The 20403-nt window shown below is 45.6% G+C and overlaps 3 protein-coding genes across 8 annotated transcripts in view; 1 reads left to right on the top strand and 2 right to left on the bottom strand.

Moving 5' to 3' along the window:
* Positions 1-17640, top strand: part of LOC117148382 (serine-rich adhesin for platelets) — a 38715-nt gene extending 21075 nt beyond the window's left edge. For 2 of the 5 annotated variants that reach the window (XM_033315739.1, XM_033315738.1), the window contains exons 5-15: positions 535-1043; positions 9492-10196; positions 10284-10585; positions 10670-10744; positions 10997-11480; positions 11544-11643; positions 11708-11806; positions 11875-12225; positions 12283-13248; positions 13317-14238; positions 14302-17640. In XM_033315739.1, the coding sequence (XP_033171630.1) occupies positions 535-1043; positions 9492-10196; positions 10284-10585; positions 10670-10744; positions 10997-11480; positions 11544-11643; positions 11708-11806; positions 11875-12225; positions 12283-13248; positions 13317-14238; positions 14302-15770 (5982 nt within the window). In that variant the 3' untranslated portion in view covers positions 15771-17640. The remainder of the gene's footprint in view (positions 1-534; positions 1044-9491; positions 10197-10283; positions 10586-10669; positions 10745-10996; positions 11481-11543; positions 11644-11707; positions 11807-11874; positions 12226-12282; positions 13249-13316; positions 14239-14301) is intronic. The other 3 variants (XM_033315741.1, XM_033315743.1, XM_033315740.1) reach the window with 3 other exon arrangements.
* Positions 1454-1856, bottom strand: LOC117148385. The gene is made up of 2 exons (XM_033315747.1): positions 1766-1856; positions 1454-1692 (listed from the first exon to the last, which is right to left on the bottom strand). The coding sequence occupies exon 2, from the start codon at positions 1678-1680 to the stop codon at positions 1504-1506; it is 177 nt and encodes a 58-aa protein (XP_033171638.1). The 5' UTR covers positions 1681-1692; positions 1766-1856; the 3' UTR covers positions 1454-1503.
* Positions 17641-17935: 295 nt separating the features above from the next.
* Positions 17936-19950, bottom strand: LOC117148384 (glutathione S-transferase theta-1). 2 transcript variants are annotated; one of them, XM_033315745.1, is made up of 4 exons: positions 19860-19950; positions 18962-19108; positions 18259-18681; positions 17936-18203 (listed from the first exon to the last, which is right to left on the bottom strand). In XM_033315745.1, exons 1-4 carry the CDS (start codon positions 19948-19950, stop codon positions 18058-18060), a joined length of 807 nt encoding a protein of 268 aa, XP_033171636.1. In that variant the 3' UTR covers positions 17936-18057. The 2 variants fall into 2 exon arrangements, with proteins under 2 accessions (XP_033171636.1, XP_033171637.1); XM_033315746.1 differs by lacking the exon at positions 19860-19950 and adding an exon at positions 19234-19299.
* Positions 19951-20403: the final 453 nt, after the last annotated feature.

Raw genomic sequence — 20403 nt, 5'->3', positions numbered from 1 at the left:
TAAAGAAATGTATCTCAACAGGTCGCAGATAGCTTAAGAGTAATCATGACTCACATACTGAGAAATACATAAATACTTATATATATTTGTAACCATGTGATATCACCATATCAATCGAGAGTGAATATCACTTTATTCACTACAGTTGAATTGAGATGAAATTGAACTCTTATTTATTTTATTTATTGAAGATCGTGTAACGGGCAACCCGTTTTGCCAATTTTAAAACAACAGTGCCGACGAAAAGCGATAAATAAACGATCGAATTTCCATTAACCAGCGTGTTAAATGCGGTGTTGCATTTCGCAGCACTAATACTGCGTTTGAAAATTAACAGAACTTGCAGCACTGACCAAAGTCCGCACTTATTATTATTAATTGGTCGAATTATAGCTATAGCTTGAGATACATACGTATGTACATATGTACGAAACTACTAATTAAGAATGTGACTACTATTGAAATACACCCACTGACTAATTCGTCGCGTTGTATTATCATCATCTCTAACTTGTTTTCCTCGTCTTTTTACAGCACTATACGAGCATTGCCCACACGCCGGAGTCGAATCGCCTGACCATGTCGACGCACTCGCCCTCGCTGCTGGCCAACGGCTCCCACAAGACCACATTTCCAGCGGCGGCAGCAGTTGCAGCACCACCGCATCAGCAGCAGCAGCAGCAACAGTTGATCTCATATCCCGCTGTTGCAGCCGTGACCACATCATCGCCGGCAGGATCGCCGCAATCCCAATCCCAAGCGCACCCCAATCCCCATCATGCGCCATCCCTGCACGGAGGCAGTCGATCGGGCAGCATCACCAGCACGGCCAGCGGAGGCATCACCATCCTCAGTCAGCCGTTCTACCCACAGCAGCAGCAGCAGCAGCAGCAACAGCAGCAACATCGTCATCCAGCGCTGACCGGCGGCAGCAGCAGCATCGATTTCGGGGACATGGCACATGGACTGCGCCAGCATCAGCAGCAGCAGCAGCAGCAGCAACATCTGTACCAGCAGCAGCAACAGCATCACCAGTTTATGCGGTAAGTCAACAAAATAAATGAGCTCACCTTGGCGAACGGCAAGCGGCGATTGACGTCACACATGATGGCAATTACAGCGGATTTTCGGATTTTGAGATTTTCGGATTTCGGACAGCAGAAAAAAGCCCACGTATTTACAACACTATCAGATCCATAAACAAAATCTAGCACCTGTATGCCAATTTGCTGTATTCAAATTGAACACGAGTCCCATTAATGTTGGTAGGGTTAAAGCAGATTTCAGTAACGGGAGGTTCAACATTCTTGAACTATATGTTTATAGGATGTATGAAGATTCTTTTTTTAATTGGATCCGGTTAGATATTAGTACAAGTCATGAATATATATCATGTGACCGAGTCGCATCAGGACCAAAATACCAAACCCATTAAAGACCAGACAAAGTTTTTACGTTTACCTTGATCAACAGACATTTAATTTATGTAGAATTGGCTCAAAATTACACGCCACCGGTGAGCAACACTTGGAAGCCATCGAAGTACTTGGCCAGCGGAATCGCCAGCGAGAAGAGTCCATAGCTCTTTATGAAGGTCCAGCAGAAGTGGTCATTATAGATGATCGCCAAAACGGAGCGAGCCATTAGCAGCAACTGAAGTGTTTTGGTTTTCTCCACCATAGCGCCACAAAACTGCCCATGAATTGTGAATTGTGAATTGAGGGGGGGGATTTCGATAGTGGTGGCCAACTGGCCAATGGCTTACCTGAGATTGCTCGACTCAACGGGAACGAAAACTATGTGGACTCCCTTTTTTTATTTTGTTTTTTCAACAAAAAATCGGCTGTGCGTGCTCTCCAAAATAACTGAAACACAAACTTGTCGACTGGATCAATACGATAACACTGAAAACAACAGGTCAACTAGGATTCCAAGTTCGTCTGACTTAAAATTTTCGGCTATTTGATCGTTTCTGTATGCAAGGCACGGTCAAATGCAGTTTGCTCCACTGTGCAGTGGCGATCCGTTGTGATTTATGGTGGCAAAAGTTGAGAGGCGGTCAGTCGTCTCTGCTGTCTTTAACAAACATCGCACACAGATGCATTTACTTGCACATTATGTATTTCACTTTCATTGCCACACAAAAAACCAACGAAATATGTAAGTGAAAACTTAATATTTGAAATTGGAAATGAAGAAATGCCAGGCGATCAGGGGACGGAAAGGGTGCAACCAATGAGGCAGGCGGATGAGTGATGCAAATTGCGATGAACTAAATGACAATAACTAATAACCGCCTAATGAACAGCAATGAAATGCATAATTAAAAACAATTGAGTTTTTGACACATTATTGTTATTGTTGCAAGTAGATCATGTTTTTGGTTATAGACTTATAGATAGTTGTAATATTTGGGGGCAACACAGTTGCCACATTTATGCAGCCCAATATTGGTCGCCATTGTGGCTGCGGCGGGGCCTCGGGCTCGGTGATTTCATCCTAGCTTCCCCTCCGGCGGAACCCACTCACTCCAGTGCTCCTTCATCTGGCGTTCCCATTTCGTACATTCCTCATTTCAGTCTCGTTTCATTCATCGCCCGACTCGACTCGCACTGTCTTTCCATGCATATTTGTCATTGTTTTGCGTCTGTCTGTTCTGAATGAAATGTATTTTCCATATATTTCCCGCTGTCCGTCTGACTGTCCGTATGTCCGTCTGTCCGTCTGTCCGTTTGGGGATGTGCAAAAATTATTTATTATTTCGTATTCTATAAAAAGTTCATGTGACGTCAGCGGGGATATACAACGTACTTATTTGTACATAGATAAGGTCGACCTCTCCAAAGGGTCGAGTTTTATGAAATAATCTAGCCGTTTTATTCTTCCTGTTTTAGTTAATGCTTATTTAAATTACTTATTGATTTCCGCTGTTCATACTATATACTTTTGAGATAGTTATCTTTAAAGTGCTCTGGTGATGGAAAGTTTAGACCGAAAGGGAAAACCATTAGTTTAATTAGATTTTGTGGTGCGAAAGATCCAACGACTTTTTGTGTACCCTTCGCTAGCTTTCTTTGTATACGATTTCTCGTGTTCTTTTCGGAAAGTTTGTCACGTCTTAAGTTGCCTGCATGTGCAATTTTCAAATTACGTGAGTTGGTTGGGGCAAGAAACTTAGGCGAGCATCTAGCAGCGAACTGTCAGTTAGAATAGATACACACGTCTATTGACCAACTGGAAATTTCCCCACAGACTTCACAGGTCTTTTAATTGAGAGATAACTTTGGAAATTGATTGATTATTGATTGCGGTTCATGCGCAACGAACATGTAAAGACTTCACTTGTATTATCACAACAAATTTGACACCTATATGTTTTAAATTAATCGATTTAAGGTTGTTATGGCGTTATGCCATGTGAAACAAATTCTTTGATTGAAATATAGATACTTTTCTATACTTTCAGCACGGTTTTATTGAAGGTAAAACCTTGCTAAAAACTTAAACGCGCCAATTTCTGCCAACGCATAAATAATTCAAAATTAATTTAATATTCAAAACGCAATATCAGACATTTTTCAACATCCCCTGCAGTCGCGTTGCGTATACGCAGCGTTGCTGCACATGAATATGAATAAATAAATCAATTATTATTACTGCACAGTAAGCACTACCCATTGACTAATCGGGGGATTGAAATTGAGGGGAAAATAAATAAGTAACCGCGCATAACTTTATGCACACACAGCGAATGTAAGCGGACACCTCGCAACAATAACAATAAATTTGTTGAGCTGCAAAGCGAATATTTGCCCCATTGTTAAATGATTACGATAAATTTAATTGAGCGTTGTATGCCAGCAAAGAATGGGTAGCAAATAATGCCTTCAATTCCCGCCAACTTCAAGTCGTATCCTCGTCTCGCCCCCTGTTTCCCTCGAGCGGATGCGGATTTATCTTTTCGAGATCGAGATGGAAACCGAGACCACTCGGATTGGGTTTGAGTTGATCTGGCGGCTGCCCGGCAGGAGGCTTCATGTAAATTATTGACTACTCCAGGCATTCCAAACATGCCACTGAAGTAATTTGCACTGCGCGAAAACACTGCGCCTTTGTGTGCGTTCTTTTGTTTGCATATGAATTTCGCTTCAATTGATTGATTGATTGATCGCCCGATTGATTGATGGCTGGCGAAAATATGTCATCGGAAATGCAAAACCCATTGCTGCGTGCACAGTGAGTGGGCCTTATTTTCATTTGCATCTAACTTCATATCATTATTTTGATTTGAAATATTCCAAAAAGAATCCATGCAAGGCTTGGTCCCACTGTGCACTGTACAAATTTAACTACTTTGCTTTGACAATTACGTATACGCCCTGCGGTTGGGTGGCTGTCCCCCCTCCCCCCTTCCATCTCCCCCTTCCACCGCCCATCCGCCCACTCGGTAAATAAATAAGCAAGACAAGGTTGCCAGCTGGGCGGCGGGAGAGGGGGAGAGAGGGGGTTGGGCGGTCAGGCGGCAGAGTATGGGGTATATATTTGGTCAGTCGGTGACTGATAGTGATATAGTGATTCCCACTCTCTCCCTTTCGCCGATCCTGTGCAAACTGTGGGCAGCTCCCTGCGCCCACTTGCCGCCCCTCGCTTCATTTTTATTTGTTTATCTATTTATTGGTTACAAAGTACAGTGGGCACTGGCATTTGTCAACCCAATGGGATAATGGTTAGGTTACTAAATCAAAGTTAAAGTAGATTTTTAAATTTTTATGCTTTCAAATTGTGTCTGGTTTTTTTTATGCATTTAATAAATATAATTGTATAATAAATATAAATATAATAACTATTATTAATAACTATTATATATAACTATGAATAACAAAAGTTACAACATGAATTTGTACTCTTTGCTCAACTTTGGCAAATTTCTTATGACATATAGATGCTAGATGCCTGCAACGAGTTAAGTTCACTGTATGAAGCATCTCACAGAGGGATCACTGTACTGAAATAATAAAAAAGGAAATCAAGTGAGAGGAGAGCATCGGTCGGTGGGTCGTTCGCCATTCGGTCACTGCCCACTCAATGGGTCTCTTTCAATTGCTGAGCCTCCGCCGCTCTTTAATACAAATTTCATACATGCATACAAAGCCAATTTTTGCTGGGTTTTGTTGTGCCTTCTTTTTTTTATTATTTATTATAGTTTAGTCGCAGGGACTTTGCGTAGTACTTTAGTTTAGTTGACGATGGCGAGCGGTTCGTGCAGATTTCAGATATTGTGATACGCGGCAAACGAAGTTTTTGTAATTTTAATTCACTTGCTCGCATATTTCGGCAGCTCCGGCTGCCGTACTACACTGCCAGAAAAAATGTATGCGCTACCCTATCAGGGGGCGAAAAAGCCGATGCTTATACACATGAAAATGATACGATTCGAGATCGATCCCAATAGCGAAAACAGGTTAATTTCTTCTCGTTAATTTAAATTTTTTTGCCTGTGCAGTACTGATAATGTGATAATGGAATGGAATGAAACCCAAACAATTTGAGCAACAAGAAAACACAATTTACCGAGAGCTTGTTCCAGTAAAAAATGAATGTACATTAGATCAAGACTTCCAGTGTTTTCAATGAGGCGAAGAACAATTTCAAACAAAGAACATAGTGAACGTGCCTCGAGTAAAGGTGCAAACGAAGATGAAACGCCAGTTTTCATCGAGGAAGTGTTTCAGATCAGTTCCAAAAGCCAGGAAATATCTAACAGATATCTAACATAGCTCCTAACAAGTGAATAAGTCATTTGCATGTATAGCAGCTTTGAAGTGAAAGTAACTCTGAAGCCTACGAGGGTCTTCAAATCACACAAATCTCTTCATTTGTGCAGTAAATACCCTGTAAATAAACTACTCGCCAAATCTACTCCTATATTAAATGACTTGAGTTTCTAAACATTTTTTGTTCGGAAGAAAGAGGAGAAAATTGAGAAACCTGCGGAAATTAAACACCGCGAGAAAATGAGTGTGTGTTTATGGATCTCTTTTTGCACTCTCTCTCTCACTTTCCTTATCTAACCCGTTCCCACTGTGGCTTCTTATCAAATATGTCAACAATTTTTTATTTACGACTTGTTAATTGCAAAGCATCGCCAGAGTTGGCAAAACGCAAATCAGGCAACTGAAAATAATACGAAATGTGCCCACAGTGCGGACAATAAAAGCGCGAAATTCCGCAAACCGAAAGGGAGAAGAGAGGAGCTTATAGATATCCATATGTACATATGTGTGTTCATGCCCCCTGTAGATACAGATACGGCTAATTCGCTGGCCACCCCTTATCGATATGCACCATTATGGGGTGTACTATGTGTGTGCATGTGGGGGTGATAAGGGCTTTTGGGTGTGGGTGTGGGTGTAGGTGTAGGTGTGGTTGTGGGTGTGGGTGTGAGGGGCCATGTATCGAATCGAATCGAGTTGAATCGAACTGAATTGAATGCGAGTCTCACTTGTGTAGCAGCTTTTCTGCATCACGCACCCAGGCACCGATATAAATTTCTACACCGTTTACTACCAGAGGAAAAGGGTATATTAGATGCTTTGCAGAGTATGTAACAGCTGACACGTAGCGTTTCCTGATCAGGATCACTTGTCAAACCAACCCTTCTGTCCGTCCGTATGAGCGTCGAGATCTCGGGAACTATAAGAATAATGTTTAAAGCATTATTAGATTTTTAAAGGTCATGGTTCTGGCTTAATAATGTTCTTCTACGTGCCGAAAATTGTTTAAATCTGGCCATGAGAACACGATTTAAAGTTAACTTAACTGAATGCTAAACATTACATTGCATTTGTATCTCAAGCTCTCTCGCAATTTCATTGGCCATGTAGAGGGTATCCAATAGTCGAGCCACTTGACTCTAGCTCCTGCTTGAATTATCGTTGTAACATACACCATGTCTATATTCATATGCATAACTTAAATTTTGATAATCGCTTTTAGAGGGAATACAGATTTTGGGTACCTGGGTTCGTTCAATCGAAATTTTTGCCCAGTGTATTTTGCTCATCGAATTTTATATATTAAGCTTATGCATAGATAATAATCCCGACAAATGCCCGCGCGTTTGCCAATAATCACACATATATTTGCTGAGCACACGAGCTCCTGATCCGACTTTTTTTTTATTTCCATTGCTACCTGCTATGCCGCTGCACAGTGGGCTCGATCCGCACTGAATATGTTTAAATATAGGAGTATATAAAAAGAAACAAGTTGTTAACAAAAATGCACCTAAAACTGTTCTTAGTATTAATTTAATATAACTTAATTATCTTAATTAACTTAATAATAATTAATACAATTCAGCCCACTGTGCGCTGACAACTAGGCAATAGAAACACGGTGCGTGTGTGTGTGTGTTACCTTTATTCTGCGACCTGTGAAATATGATCCACGGATATATAGAAGGTGTGGGGGGTTGGGGGCTACGTTTGGGTTTGGGGCCATCTATTCATTACCTTTTGACCTTGACAGTCTGCCGGTGTTTGGAGCGTCGAGTGTGGGAAAGGCTTTTAAAAGCGAATTGAATTAACCATCCTGGCGCACACACACTCTGTCATTTAGCATACTATTTTTAGCGTTGAACTTTCATTTGACAATCTGAAGAGGCGGAGGTTACGAAGGCGGGATGCAGGCTGTGGGCCGCAGGATGTGGGTAGCAGGATGTGGGATGTGCAGGATGCGGGATGCGGGGGCGGGAAGTGGAGGCATGGTTAAACTAATTTGCCGTTTGTAGTGCCACCACAGACGAGAAGCTAAAACTCGATACGCAAATGCGCCTCCTTTGTGCGCCACATGGAACTTAATTATTCGTGCTGCTCTGCTCTCAGCCACTTAAACTATGGCCCAAATCAAATTTGTTTTGTTTGCCCGCCCGTAGCCGCTGGTTAACCAAGTGAGTGCCCACTGTAGCGGTGCTGGTGGTGTTGGAAAAGCAACAAGAAAAACAAACATGCAGCGGACAAAGAAAAATGCCCAAAAACCGGTCCACAATTTGACATTTTCACATATCACAAAAGGCTTTTAGCCGTGAACTCATGTGTTGTGTATCTACTTGACATTCGTGTCAATTACGGATGTCAGCGGAAAATGCAGAAAATTTGACAAACGCGTGGGTCTGATTGCATGTTGAAGTTTGCTACATTTTTCATTAACCTGATAATTCTCGGAATCTTTTTGCTCGAACAAACTTCTGAAAACTTTTGTGTTGACATTCGTGGGAAATGATCGCAGGTTAATTCAGTTTCAGTCAAACCCACAGTTCCATAAGTGATGGCTTAAATACTGACTACAGCATTTGTGTTTTTTTTTGGGCTTTTAAGCACTTTAAACCGAGCTATTTAAACTGCGAATCTTTTGTATTGTGTGGTCATTAGCGGCTGCGAAAGTCGGAAAAGTACAACTTTTTCCAACTGGGGGGTGTACGAGTATGAATATGTGAAACGCATTGTTTGGCTTCCGAATTTCGCCCTCAGTCAACCTGTACGTCATGGTTGGCTGATAATAAAACAGAGATTCATGATTTTCACAGCAAACTTTTGTGTCTAGCAATGACAGTTATAAATTGTATCGCCGGCAAAGGAAGTGACTTAAACTTAAGTATGCAAACTGTTTAAAAAACAGAGTGTGAATAGTGTGAATCATTTCACCAAATTGCAACTTAACTAACTTAACAAGCTTAACTACTACTTACTTGGTAGTCATCTTGCGTTCTACCTTTATTAATTAATTTAAAATCATTTTCCTAAGACCGAAACGGACGCCAACTTAAGTTCAATTGAAGCGCATTAAATGAATTGATTGCTTAAGATATAAGAATATTGAGCTTTGGATTTGTTTTCCGCAAAATAGGGAATGGAATTCGGCTATATGTCGCCGATCGTGATCGGCGTACGATAGTGGGAACATTGCGCATGCGCACCGTGTGACGACAGCGAATCGGAGCCAAACTCAAACTCATTGAGCGACTGACAAACTGATGGTGGCACGTGCCATCAAAAAGTGGTCAGCACACTTGGAGCGCACTGCTTTTGGCCGATTGCCAATTTGGAGCTACTGCGTCTGCCCATCAGCCGCTGATTCAATTGACAAATATTTTTGTTGTGGTGCGAAAAAATTATGGGGCTACGAAAAATGTCTAGATCCGCCAACAGAAGCACTTGTGCTCGGTTATCGCTTATTGGAAGGCAAATAGAAAACCCGACTGTTGAATTCGGCGTGTAAAGTGGCGTTTTTTCGCTGTAAATTGTGGCTAAACTCAATAAATTGAAAGTTTGTTTGCATTAAATGACACAAATAAGGTGGTATTGCGAATATATGAATGAATGAATGTGGTTACTAGGAATTACTAGCGAAATCAAATGACTTTTCTTGTTGTAAATAAGTTGGATGACGCATTTTAATGTTATCAACTATGTTTCTATGTTTCGTTGCAGTGCTAATCAGCCGCCAAATTTAACAGTATTATCGGCCAGCTCGGCAACGAACACGCCCACACCCACCGCCCGCCAGCCCAAGTCCGCGACGAGCCACAACCAGGCGTTGTATGCAGTCGGAGCGGGTCCGAGCTCAGCAGCCGGATCTGGGTCGGGATCCCTTTCGGGGGGCAGTGAGAACAGCGACCTGATGATCCGACTGCGCGAGTCCATCAAGCAGAAGGAGGAGTTCCTTAAGTCGCCGGTGCCCGCCTCCATGACCTCCGCCTCCTCGATCAACGGCAACCAGGCGCAGTCCTCATCGCCGGCACAGCAGCAACACCTGCAGCAGCACCAGCAGCACTTCTTTCCCTCGCACACGCCGCCAGGCGGTGTCCAAGTGGTGGTGCCTCCACCGCGCAGTCGCCATCAAGTGATGCTCAAGCAGCAGCAGCAACAGCAGCAGCAGCAGCAACAGCAACATCATGTCCTTGGCTACGACATGTACCACTCAGGTGGTAAGCTGGTGCAGCGGTCTTCCACGGCGCCTGGCAGTGTGTGCCACCACCACCAGCAGCAGCAGCAGCATCACCTCTATCACCAGCAGCAACATCAGCAGCTCCAGCAGACGCAACATCGCCAGGTGATGATCAACAACAATGCCAAGTATGCCAAGGATCTGGACTATTTTGAGACGTTGCAGGAGACAGGAGTCACCAATAAGGTGTAAGTAGTAGGCCAGAAGCAAGCGGCTCTGTAAATGCACCCATTGCGTGAATACTTCACTAGTTTCTTCTTCCTCTTCATCCACAGCTTTGAGCGCAAGCTGGTGTCACACATGTCCAAGGGATTCGATCCGTTTAAGCCGCTGTCGATCAACACCAGTGCCCTGGAGTCGTCTGCCAGCACGTCGAGCAGTTCGGCTACCACGACGGTGAAGAAGCAAAGTGTGCTGTACGAATCCCTGCAGCAGCATCCGCTGGCCAAGTACCATCAGACGCAGCAGCAAACGACAACGACGACGACGGTGGATGGACAGACGAGTAGCCGCATGGAGCTGCACAAGGCGACCCTGGCGAATGCCACCATCGATCCGGTGCCAGTGGGATCCAGCAGTGAGTCTAACCTCGCATCTATTCCACATGCCCTTCCAGCTACTAAGATAGTTAACCACAATCGTGTTTTCATATTTGGTGCAGAGTTTGTGACGCTGCCGGATAAGCCGTCTGCTGGTTCCTCCGTTGCCACCTTGGCGGACATCGCCGAGAGCAGTGGTAGGTTCTTGGTTTGCCTGTCTCGTTTGCTCTTTGTTCCTTTGCTATATCTGATGCCCATGTAAAGTGTCCCTTACTTTGGGCAGAAACGTTACCTAAACGTTATTATCCTGAAAAGTGTGACAGCTTTGCTTTTATAATTGCAGTCTATTAGCGTCTTTATTTGTCGCATTTTGTAGACTTAAATATATTATTAAACTAATGGAGGCTAGAAGCCGATGGTCAATTTATGTTCCGCCTCTTATTTTACAGCGGCAGCCATTGTGGACAGTGCGTCGGGAAGCGGCAACGTTGTGCGGCGCTACAAGCCATTATCCTCCAGCTCCTTCGACGAAGGCAAACCAATGCGTAGGATATCCTACCTGCGGGCAACCAACAATGAGACCGACTTCAATGCGGAGGCTGCCGCTGGCGGAGATGCCGCGGCAACAGGGCCATCAGGTCCAGCATCCGCATCAGCAGCTTCATCTGCATCTGGACCCACGCCCTCATCTGCTCCTGCTCCAGCTCCAGCACCAGCACCCCTGCCTATTTCGATCCCCATTCCGGTGGCTGCTGTCGTCGAGCCGCAAAAGACGAAGTCCCTGGTGGAGGAGCATCCGGATCCCACCTACGATGTGATTGGAGGCACAGGCGGTGGCCACGAGTTCATCGAGACGCCGAACGGCCTGGAGGATGTGCGTCTGTCGGCCCACGGCAGTCGGAGGGCCTCCATGAGCAGTGACATGCGAAGCAGGTTTGTCCGTGTATCATATTGCCAATAAATAAATAAATAAACTTGTTTTCCGAAATTGAATAGCATCCACATTGATGCCGAGTTGAATGGCAAGTATGTGCCAAACGAACTGGAGGCCTTTGAGACGGAAATCGAGATCAAGTCCTCTTGCATCAACGGAAAAGTGAGTGGTCCTTCTCACGAGGCAGCCAGAACAAGCATACGAATAATACTCGTTCCATTTTCAGCGCATGTCCGAGTACCGATCGTGGCGTCAGGTGAAGCTGGAGATCAAGGGAGATCTGCTGCGTATCTACTCAGGCCGCCATGCCAAATCGGAGCACAATGTAAGTGCCTTATAGATGGATAGCCCAGGCCTCGTTAACTAATCGAAATGATCGTCTTTTTGCCTTAGGTGATAGAACTTGATATTAGAAACTTTAAGTTCTTCGACGAGTCGATGGATAAGAAGAAATACTTGATCCGTATGCAGTCGAAGCCATCGCCCAGTGGAGCCCATTTGGCCTCCTTGGGCAACGAGTTAAACCTGGACGAGGGTCACGACAAGCTGCTAGCCTCGTCGGGCAGCAGCAGTGCGAATGAGCCCGCTGCCAACTCAGCATCGGCCCTGACCGCATCCACCTCCTCGTCCACCTGCAGCAGCGGTCCTTACACGGAGATCCTATTCAAGACGAAGAGCAGCAACGAGATGAAGCGTCTGTTCGGACTACTGCAGTGGAAGGACAGCCTCAACTACGATGATAATGTAAGTCTTCATGTGCACATAAGCCGAGAAACGTCCACTTACATTAACTTTTAACAGGAGCATCAGCCACAGGGCAAGCAGTTGGCAGAACCACAGAAAACAGTGGCTAGCGCCAGTTACCTGGACGACGTCCAAGGTGGAGCGAGTGCAGCCGACAGCTCACCCTTGAGCTCCCATTCGGGTGGCATTGCAGACGCTAGTGGCAGTCACCATGTTTCTGCGCTACCAGCAGCTGCGGCTATTGTCGCTGCCACCAGCGACTCCATTTCGCCGGTGATGAAGGCAAGGAAGTCCTCTTCGCACAAGCATATACCTGATAAGGATTTAGGATCGCCCAAATCGAAGAACTGGAAGGATTTACTCTTCCGCCGTGGCGGCAGTGGCAGCGGAGGAGTGTCGCACCACGACTTGGCTTCGCCATCCGCCTGTGCAGCCAAGCAAATTGGATCCATTGGCGTTCCCCTGCGCAGCTGCCCCATGTCAAAGGTCAATGCGTATGTGCCGCATCTGGTAGAAGTGTGCACGAACATTGTGGAGACGAAGGGTCTGGGCGTGGTGGGCATCTATCGCATACCCGGCAACAAGGCGGCCATATCGGAGCTGTCCGAACTTGTTAACACCAAGGACTTTCAGTTCGAGAGTTGTGCCAGCGATGATCGCTGGGAGGATGTGAATGTGGTGAGCAGCCTGCTCAAGTTGTTTATTCGCAGCTTGCCCGATGCCTTGATGCCGGCAAGTTACTATATCAACTTCATTGAGGCGGACAAGAAGTTTGGCCTGGAGAGAATTGTCCTGTTGCGCGAGATTGTGGAATCGTTACCACGGCATCCCTACGAAACAATGAAGCACTTGATTCGGCATCTGTGCCGAGTGAGCGGCAATTGCGATGTGAACCGCATGGAGCCCAAGAACCTGGCCATCATATTTGGGCCATCGATAATCAGGACGCCGAACGATACCCTGGAAACGGCAGTCAAGGACATGAAGCATCAGTGCCGCATCGTTGAGCTGCTGGTCACACAGGTAAGGATCCTGAATTTATAGGTTTATATACAGCATGAACAATCTACATATGTACCCTTGACTTGCAGTACGACTACTTCTTCGAAGGAGGCAGTCTGCCGGATATAGCCGAAGTAAGCGGCGGTACCGCTGCCGTCAGCGCCGCTCAGCCGCAGCAGCAGACGCAGGAGGATCAGACGAGCATGCTGCTGCACAACCTGTCGAAGATCGAGCGGATCACCGAGCGCGAAACCACGCGCACCTCGCGCTTTATGCCGCAGCTCAGACGAAAGACCCATGGCAAGCGCAGCGCCGTAAACTCGGACACGTACTCCGGCGAGAGCGTTCTGGTAAGCGGAAGCTCCTCCAACACCACAACCAACACCACCACCACCACCACCACCCACACCACAAGTAGCACAAGTAGTAGCAACACCATCACCACAACCATCAGCACCACCACCATCCAGCAGCGACGGGCGCAGCGCAAGGCTGTGCAGAGCATTTGCGACCAGGCTCTAATTCTGCTCCTGCCCACACCCGTTTCTTCCGTCTCTCTTCCCTTTCAGTCGTTGGACTACGCCAAGGCGTCCGCCTCGGCCTCGGCATCCGCGAGCAGCACCGCCAGTACTTCGAGCAGTTCGACGCTCCACAGCGGTGGCAAGGCATCTGCCTCATCCTCATCCAGTTCCACTACCAAGTTCAGCTCATCGTCATCGTCGGCGTGCTCAACAACGGCGGTGGCTATTTCTTCCTCCATCTCGGCGACATCCTCCAAATTGTTGAGCGCCAATTTTAAGAAGCGTAGCACGGGAGGTTTCCTGGGCTCAAGATCATCGCATCAGACGCGCAAGGCCAGCTTAGACGAAAAGGACTCAGGACAGTCGTCTGGCAGCCTTGGTCACAGCCTGGGAGTAGGCATCAATCTGGCCAAGGAACAACAGCGCAGCAGCGTGGACATATCCATTCTGCTAACGGACGACGATTCTAGCAGCAGGCTGAGCGATACGGGTAAGGATTTAATGCGAAGAGATAAGTGATCTGATAATTATGTTACTCCCTACCGTTAACCAGGTTCCATGTCGCTGACGACCATTACGGACACACTGGACAGCAAGCTACGCAACTTGCGCAGCGGCTCCGAATCGAACGATGAGAATGGATCGCCCGAGTTTCCCAAGAACCGGCGGCACACCTTGGGTCAACCGCTGCACATGCACTCCGAGAACATTCCGTATGCGGACGAGTCGCCTGAGCGGCTGTTCCATCAGTTTTGCAATCCCCTGGAGACAGCCCCCTTATCCCTGCACCTAAGCCGCTCCTGCACGGCCACCAATACAATTGGGGGCGATGAAAAGCCTTCAAAGCAGTCGGGTGGAGTTGCACCACTGCCCCCAAGTTTGCTTAAGGCGGCACATAAGCTACAGCACTCAGCCACGGTGCCCATTCATCAGGGAAGCTCCACTGCACCAACTAGCGGAGCAGCCACGCCAGTAGGCACGCCAACCGGGAGCGGTGGGGCCGGCGCTATTCCCTCGCGCAGCTCTTCGAGCAGTGTCACGACGCTAACCAAGAGCATACATCCCAGGTTCAGTAACTATCTAAGCTACGAAAGAGGCAATGCAGCCGCTGGAGGCGCTGAAAGGGTGGTGGGATCCGCCGGAGGAGCTGCCTCCGACGACGATTCCGAGGGCTCGACCACCAGTGATCCCAAGGAGAAGCTGCTTCTCGGCGAACGCCCGTCGCCTTCGTTTTTTATCGAGCGCTACAACAAAAAGAGAAGAGATCATCGGTTATTTCGCAGCGCCAGTTTCAATTGCCGGAACTACTCCACCCGGCACATAACGGCGCAGCCCTCCGGAGGAGTAGCGGCGGGAGTATCGGGCGGAGTAGCTGGAGCGGTGGCGGTGGGAGTGGCTTGCTGCCAGGCATTGAGCACCACTGGCTTGACCAAGGACGAGAAGACTGATATGAACCTGACCAAGAAGCGCCAGATCCAGAACAAGCAGAATCGGTCCATTAAGCGGCGGCATACAGTAGGCGGTCCTCACGACTATTCCGCCAGCAATGGTGGCTGCTCGAATCACTCACACGGTCACGACCTGGCAGCCATCAACTACAATCACCACAATCGCCATCACCAGCAACAGTTGCTGAAGCTGGGCAGCGCTACATCTGGCGGTGGAGGCAGTGGCGCAGCCGCGGCCGAGACGACGACCACCACAACGACCACCACCACGGTGCTGCGGCGCCTCGGTACGGGTCAAGCTGGCGCCGAAGCGAGTGTGGCATTGCCCGCATCTAGTTCCGGATCCAGCAGCAACAACAATAACTCGCCCCAAAGCGATGGCAGTAATGGCAACGGCGGTGGAGTAGCAGGAGTGGCCTCCAGTGCACCGCCGACTGGCGTAGGTGTGGGTGGCAACAACAGCAGCGGAAGCAGCAGCAACAGCAGCAGCACCAGCACAACTCCCGCTGGGAACGGCGATCAGGTCCTGGAAGTGGGCATACGCATCAAGAACATTAACCGGGGTCGCTTCTAGAAACCTGTACTCCCAGACTAAGAAAACAGAAGGTGCCAGTTTCGCTCTGGCGAACTCACATTCTTAGCAAACAGTCTATACAAAACTAAAAGTGTAATATGGCTAAAAGCAGACAGTCTGCTTATATCGCGTTTTAAAGAACCTGACAAAAAACATAGTTTATAGCTCCTAGTGCAGATTGCTGCGACAAGACCACCCCGAAGTAGCAGTTGCTTAAATGTGGTTAACCTGATTAATTGACACTTTGAATCCCACAGTTTACAAGAGTATTAACGAAAGGTTTAATATATATAAACAAAGGCATAACGAGAAGATATTTAACAATAGTCGGTTAGACACACAAAAGCTAAACACACCTTTTTAAAAAACAAAGTTAAATTGAATGTTAACCCTGAACAAAGTTGCTAGAAAGGCAAATCGATGTAGCAAAGGCTATGCGAACACCTCTAAGTAGTCTTGCTTCACAGAGCCTTGCGTTTAAAACAATGTTTTGCATCTTAAACGGTGGAAACTAATTTTAAATTCAAGTGGGGCGTGGCAAAGCTACTTGAAAGGAGTGCGAATACCCTCTGCTGCTTAGGTTCTGTAAAAAGTAGTCATCATAATCTATTTTACTATATATACCTATTTCAATGTGCAGTTGCAGTGTTGTGTCCGAATTGGGTCTTAAAAGTTAACCAAAAGGAGTGTAGAGAAGTGTTGATTGCGAAACAACTCAGCAGAGCAGTTGAAATACATAATCTTACATAATCTATCACAATATATTTATATATTCATGCGCAGACCCGAGGAAGTTGTGTCGAATACAATATATTACAAATTGAAACCCATTGAAACCCGACCCAGGAAACTTAAACTAACTAGTTGGCAAGGATCCGAGATCGAATTGCTTAATGCACTGCAATGAGAACAACTAATGGCACAACTTCGAGGGAAACAAATCGTATTAATGCAACGCACGAAAAACAATCTGTACCGAGGGCAGGAAGTAATTTATTCGCACACACGAAGTACACAAAACACACAAATTAAATGGGAACCAAGCAAAGATGGCAGGTATATTGCGAGAGACAGAGCAAGATATATACACATAGCGAGTGACAAGGAGAGGGCGATAGAAAGAGAAAGAACTATTTTGTAAAACTTATACAACACATTACAGAGAAATCGCATAAGCAACCACCTACGCAAAGGAACAATTGATGGAGCGTCGCCTGTCCGTGTCCGTGCACCAGGATGAGTCCTTTTGACAACCAAGTTGTGCTAGGTCCTGCATAGGGATCAGTTCTGTTCTTAATTTAGATGTGCATTTGTTTTTTTTTTTCTGTGTACCTCCGTACCTGTTGTACAAAAATTGTAGGGCTGATGATCCCCATTTTGGTGCCTTAAATTATTGGCTTTAAAAATTCTGTTAACCTTTTTTCCACCCACAAAATTGTTTTTATATGAACCAATTTTTTTTATTATTTATTTGGATGGTGCTGGCGGAAATGCATGATATAGGTGCAGCTCCAAAGCTATGAAGTAGGGAATCAGTTTTCCCGATTATCCCGACAGGCGACGTGTTCGAAATTAGGTTTGATTGATAGAGCGACTATATGTTTACCATGTGACGCACGAGAAACGGCATAAATTTACATTTACATATATAATATTATATATTTTTGTGTAGTTTGTATATGATTTAAGTTTGGAAAATACAAGAACGCATAAAAGTACATGCAAATGCATATGATTAAGCGATTAGATAGTAGTTGTATAGTATTCCTCCCATTTTTTTGCTGTATATACGAGTTAATTTTTTTGATTTCATTCGCAATTATGATTTACACCACCCCCAAAAGGATATATAAAGATTATATATTTTGTACGCATTTTGTTTTGTTACCCGATGGCAGAAAATGAAAGAAAATCGAGATGGCGGGCGTAAAGAAGTATATAGAAAGTACCCAAGCGCGTAACGTTGCTATATAAATATTATGATTAACTAAAAACAATTTTTTGTTAGACTTTAGGTAGTTATTTTTTAAAAATTGTATTTTCTATTATACATGTATACATCTATATATATTTTATTTGTATTATGATTTTTTTCAACAACAAGTAAATGTGGATTTTCTATAATGCTGACAACACAATAAAAAAGAAACAACCAATATTACGAATAAATTGTACAAGTATAAACCAGCAACAAGCACTTTTTATTATCGTTTCGTTTATCAACTACATCTAAGTCCCCAGCAATGATAATGATCTATGTACAGAATGGCTTTGTGAACGTTGGAGTTTATAGCTTGGCCTGTGGACCCGTTCCGGAGATCTTGTAGACGAACTCGTGGGCCACATCGTAGTACGGATTGCAGCTCTGGCGCACTCTCTTCAGCCACGCCCTGATCTTGGGGTACTTGATCCTGACATCGTAGTCGGCCATTCCTGGATTGCGTGAGTGAATAATACCTGAATCATGTCGAACTGAATGTATGCTCACGTGTCTGTTCAATTTCACAGGCTGCAAAGATGTCCGCCACGGTGAGGGCGGATCCGGTAAGGAAGTCCTTGCCCTCCAGCCAGACCTCCTCGACCACGTCGAGGTTGCGCTCCATGTGCATGCGGAACGACTCGATTTTGGCTTCGGAGGGAGTGCGTCCGGTCAGAAGCGGCTCCAGCCACACGGTGCGGAAGTACATGGCGCAGGTGACCCGCAGGGACGTGTGCTGCCATTCGAGGAACTCGTCGACGCGGCTCTGGTCAACGAAGTACTTGGGGTACAGGTGCTCCGGTATCTTGCCCTTGGCGCTCAAATAGCGCAGGATGGCCACGCTCTCCGCCAGCTTGTATCCATTGTCGTGGATGCAGGGCACGCGCTGGAAGCGGTTGATCTCCTTCTTGAAGTCTTCGGCCAAGTGCTCGCCTGGGGGGCAAAGACCGTGGTTAAGATTAGATTGCAACCACAAATGACGGTGGCAGTGGCGGGTGGATCCAAACAACAAGCAAAAAGATGTTGCCACACTGAACTAACAGTTGTATCAATGATAAAAGGATAAATCCTTTCACGCGGTAAAGAGCAAAATGATTGTGTATTTATCAGTAAAAAAGATGTTAAGTTCTGTACTTCGTTTGAGATACGTGAGGTATTGGCACTTCTGCCCAGCACTTGGACAAACTTTGACCCGCACCCCGAATACCCTTACCATTGCGCAGGGCCACCACGCAGTCTTCGAAGGGCATGTTGCTCAGCCGGAAGATAATGAACAACGCCCTCGAGGGCTGCGACATCAGGTCATAGTAGTAGCGAATGGGAGCGGACATCCTCAGGTTCGTTGGCTGTCTGGAGGGAACTGCAAAGAGGAGGTGCTTACAGCGGTTAGAGGCTTCACATCAACCAAATGGGCGCCGGTCCAAAGATCACCGAAGAATCTCCACGGAAAGCCGCGTAGCAGCCACTCCACAACCCTGAACTCACCACAAGCACGGTCGGTGGGCAACTGGAGGGAGGTATGCAGCTGTTCCACTGAGCCTACGACTTGGATCGAATCCGAATCAGCTGGCGGGGCAACAAGTTGTACGTAGTGGTGAAGTGGTGAGTTGTGGGGAGAGCGAGCTTTGCGTAGTGGATTTATCAACGAAAAGCTCTGCGCTCAGTAGTGATGCGCATTGGTGGGAAAATCGAGTAACGGACTTAATAACAATTAACCAAACAAATATTTCTGAATTAATATTTATTACATTCCATTTATATATGTGCTGAAATAAAAGGTTTGGCCAAAGAAATCGGACTAGATATTTAGCACGGATATCATGAGGTATCTTGGGAGTAAACATTTGATTTTTTAAATAAATAAATCAAAGTTTTCCAAAGAGTTGATTAGATTTAAAGGACTTCTCCTTTCCATCCTACATTTTGTTCTTCTAAAAATTATACTTGAACTATGCTTCTCAGCAAATGGTAAATGAATAAAAACTAAACTTACAACTTCGTCTATTGTTTTTAAAATATATATTTATAAAGAGGCAATTATTGTTATCACAAATAATTAAATTTACTTTATTCCTATATCGCTACTTTCAAAATATTGTTTTTAAACTAACCTCTACGATTGAGCACTTCATCAAAGGCCACCTGCAGCTGATCCTCGTCATTGCTGAGTCCCAGTAAACTGGCCAAAAACGACACCGACATGTTGAGATCCGAACTCCACTGAATCAAGCCAGTGAATGAACTGGATGCAGCTGCTCCAACTTATATACTCCAGGTCGTGGATGCGGATAAAATGCGACTGCGACTGCGACTGGGAGTCGAATAAACAAAAATGAAAGCGAATAGGCGCAAGGTATTAGAAACCCTCGAGATAAGGCGGAGTTCCCTCTTTGCACCGGCTACACTGCAAATTAAAACGAGTAATTGTGCATATTGAGTAGGAGCTACCCTCTGAAATGAAAATGTATGAATCCGAGATGAGGAGAGAGAATTCCACAATGCAATAATTAAATAATAAGAAATAAAATATAATTAAAAATTCCAGTGCAACTGCGCTTCATTCCCCTGCCAATCGGAAATATATTGCAGAGTAAATAATCAATCTAGTTTCTGAGCCATTGGCAACTGCGGAAGGCCAGGAATAGAAGCTCCAGG

This window comes from Drosophila mauritiana, chromosome X, assembly GCF_004382145.1.
Source record: "Drosophila mauritiana strain mau12 chromosome X, ASM438214v1, whole genome shotgun sequence".
In the NCBI taxonomy this organism is placed as follows: Eukaryota; Metazoa; Arthropoda; class Insecta; order Diptera; family Drosophilidae; genus Drosophila; species Drosophila mauritiana.
Note: the sequence above shows the minus strand (reverse complement) of the source record. Positions and strands in the feature narration are given on the sequence as shown.

What these genes read in the sequence shown, in the direction of transcription:
- LOC117148385 (XM_033315747.1), bottom strand. Translation starts at nt 1,680, where the DNA reads ATGGTGGAGAAAACCAAAACACTTCAGTTGCTGCTAATGGCTCGCTCC.
- LOC117148384 (XM_033315745.1), bottom strand. Translation starts at nt 19,950, where the DNA reads ATGTCGGTGTCGTTTTTGGCCAGTTTACTGGGACTCAGCAATGACGAG. An exon ending in TGAAGTGCTCAATCGTAGAG is followed by an intron (nt 19,109 to 19,859) that starts GTTAGTTTAAAA and finishes TCCTCTTTGCAG; the next exon opens with TTCCCTCCAGACAGCCAACG. An exon ending in CGTGGTGGCCCTGCGCAATG is followed by an intron (nt 18,682 to 18,961) that starts GTAAGGGTATTC and finishes TTTGCCCCCCAG; the next exon opens with GCGAGCACTTGGCCGAAGAC.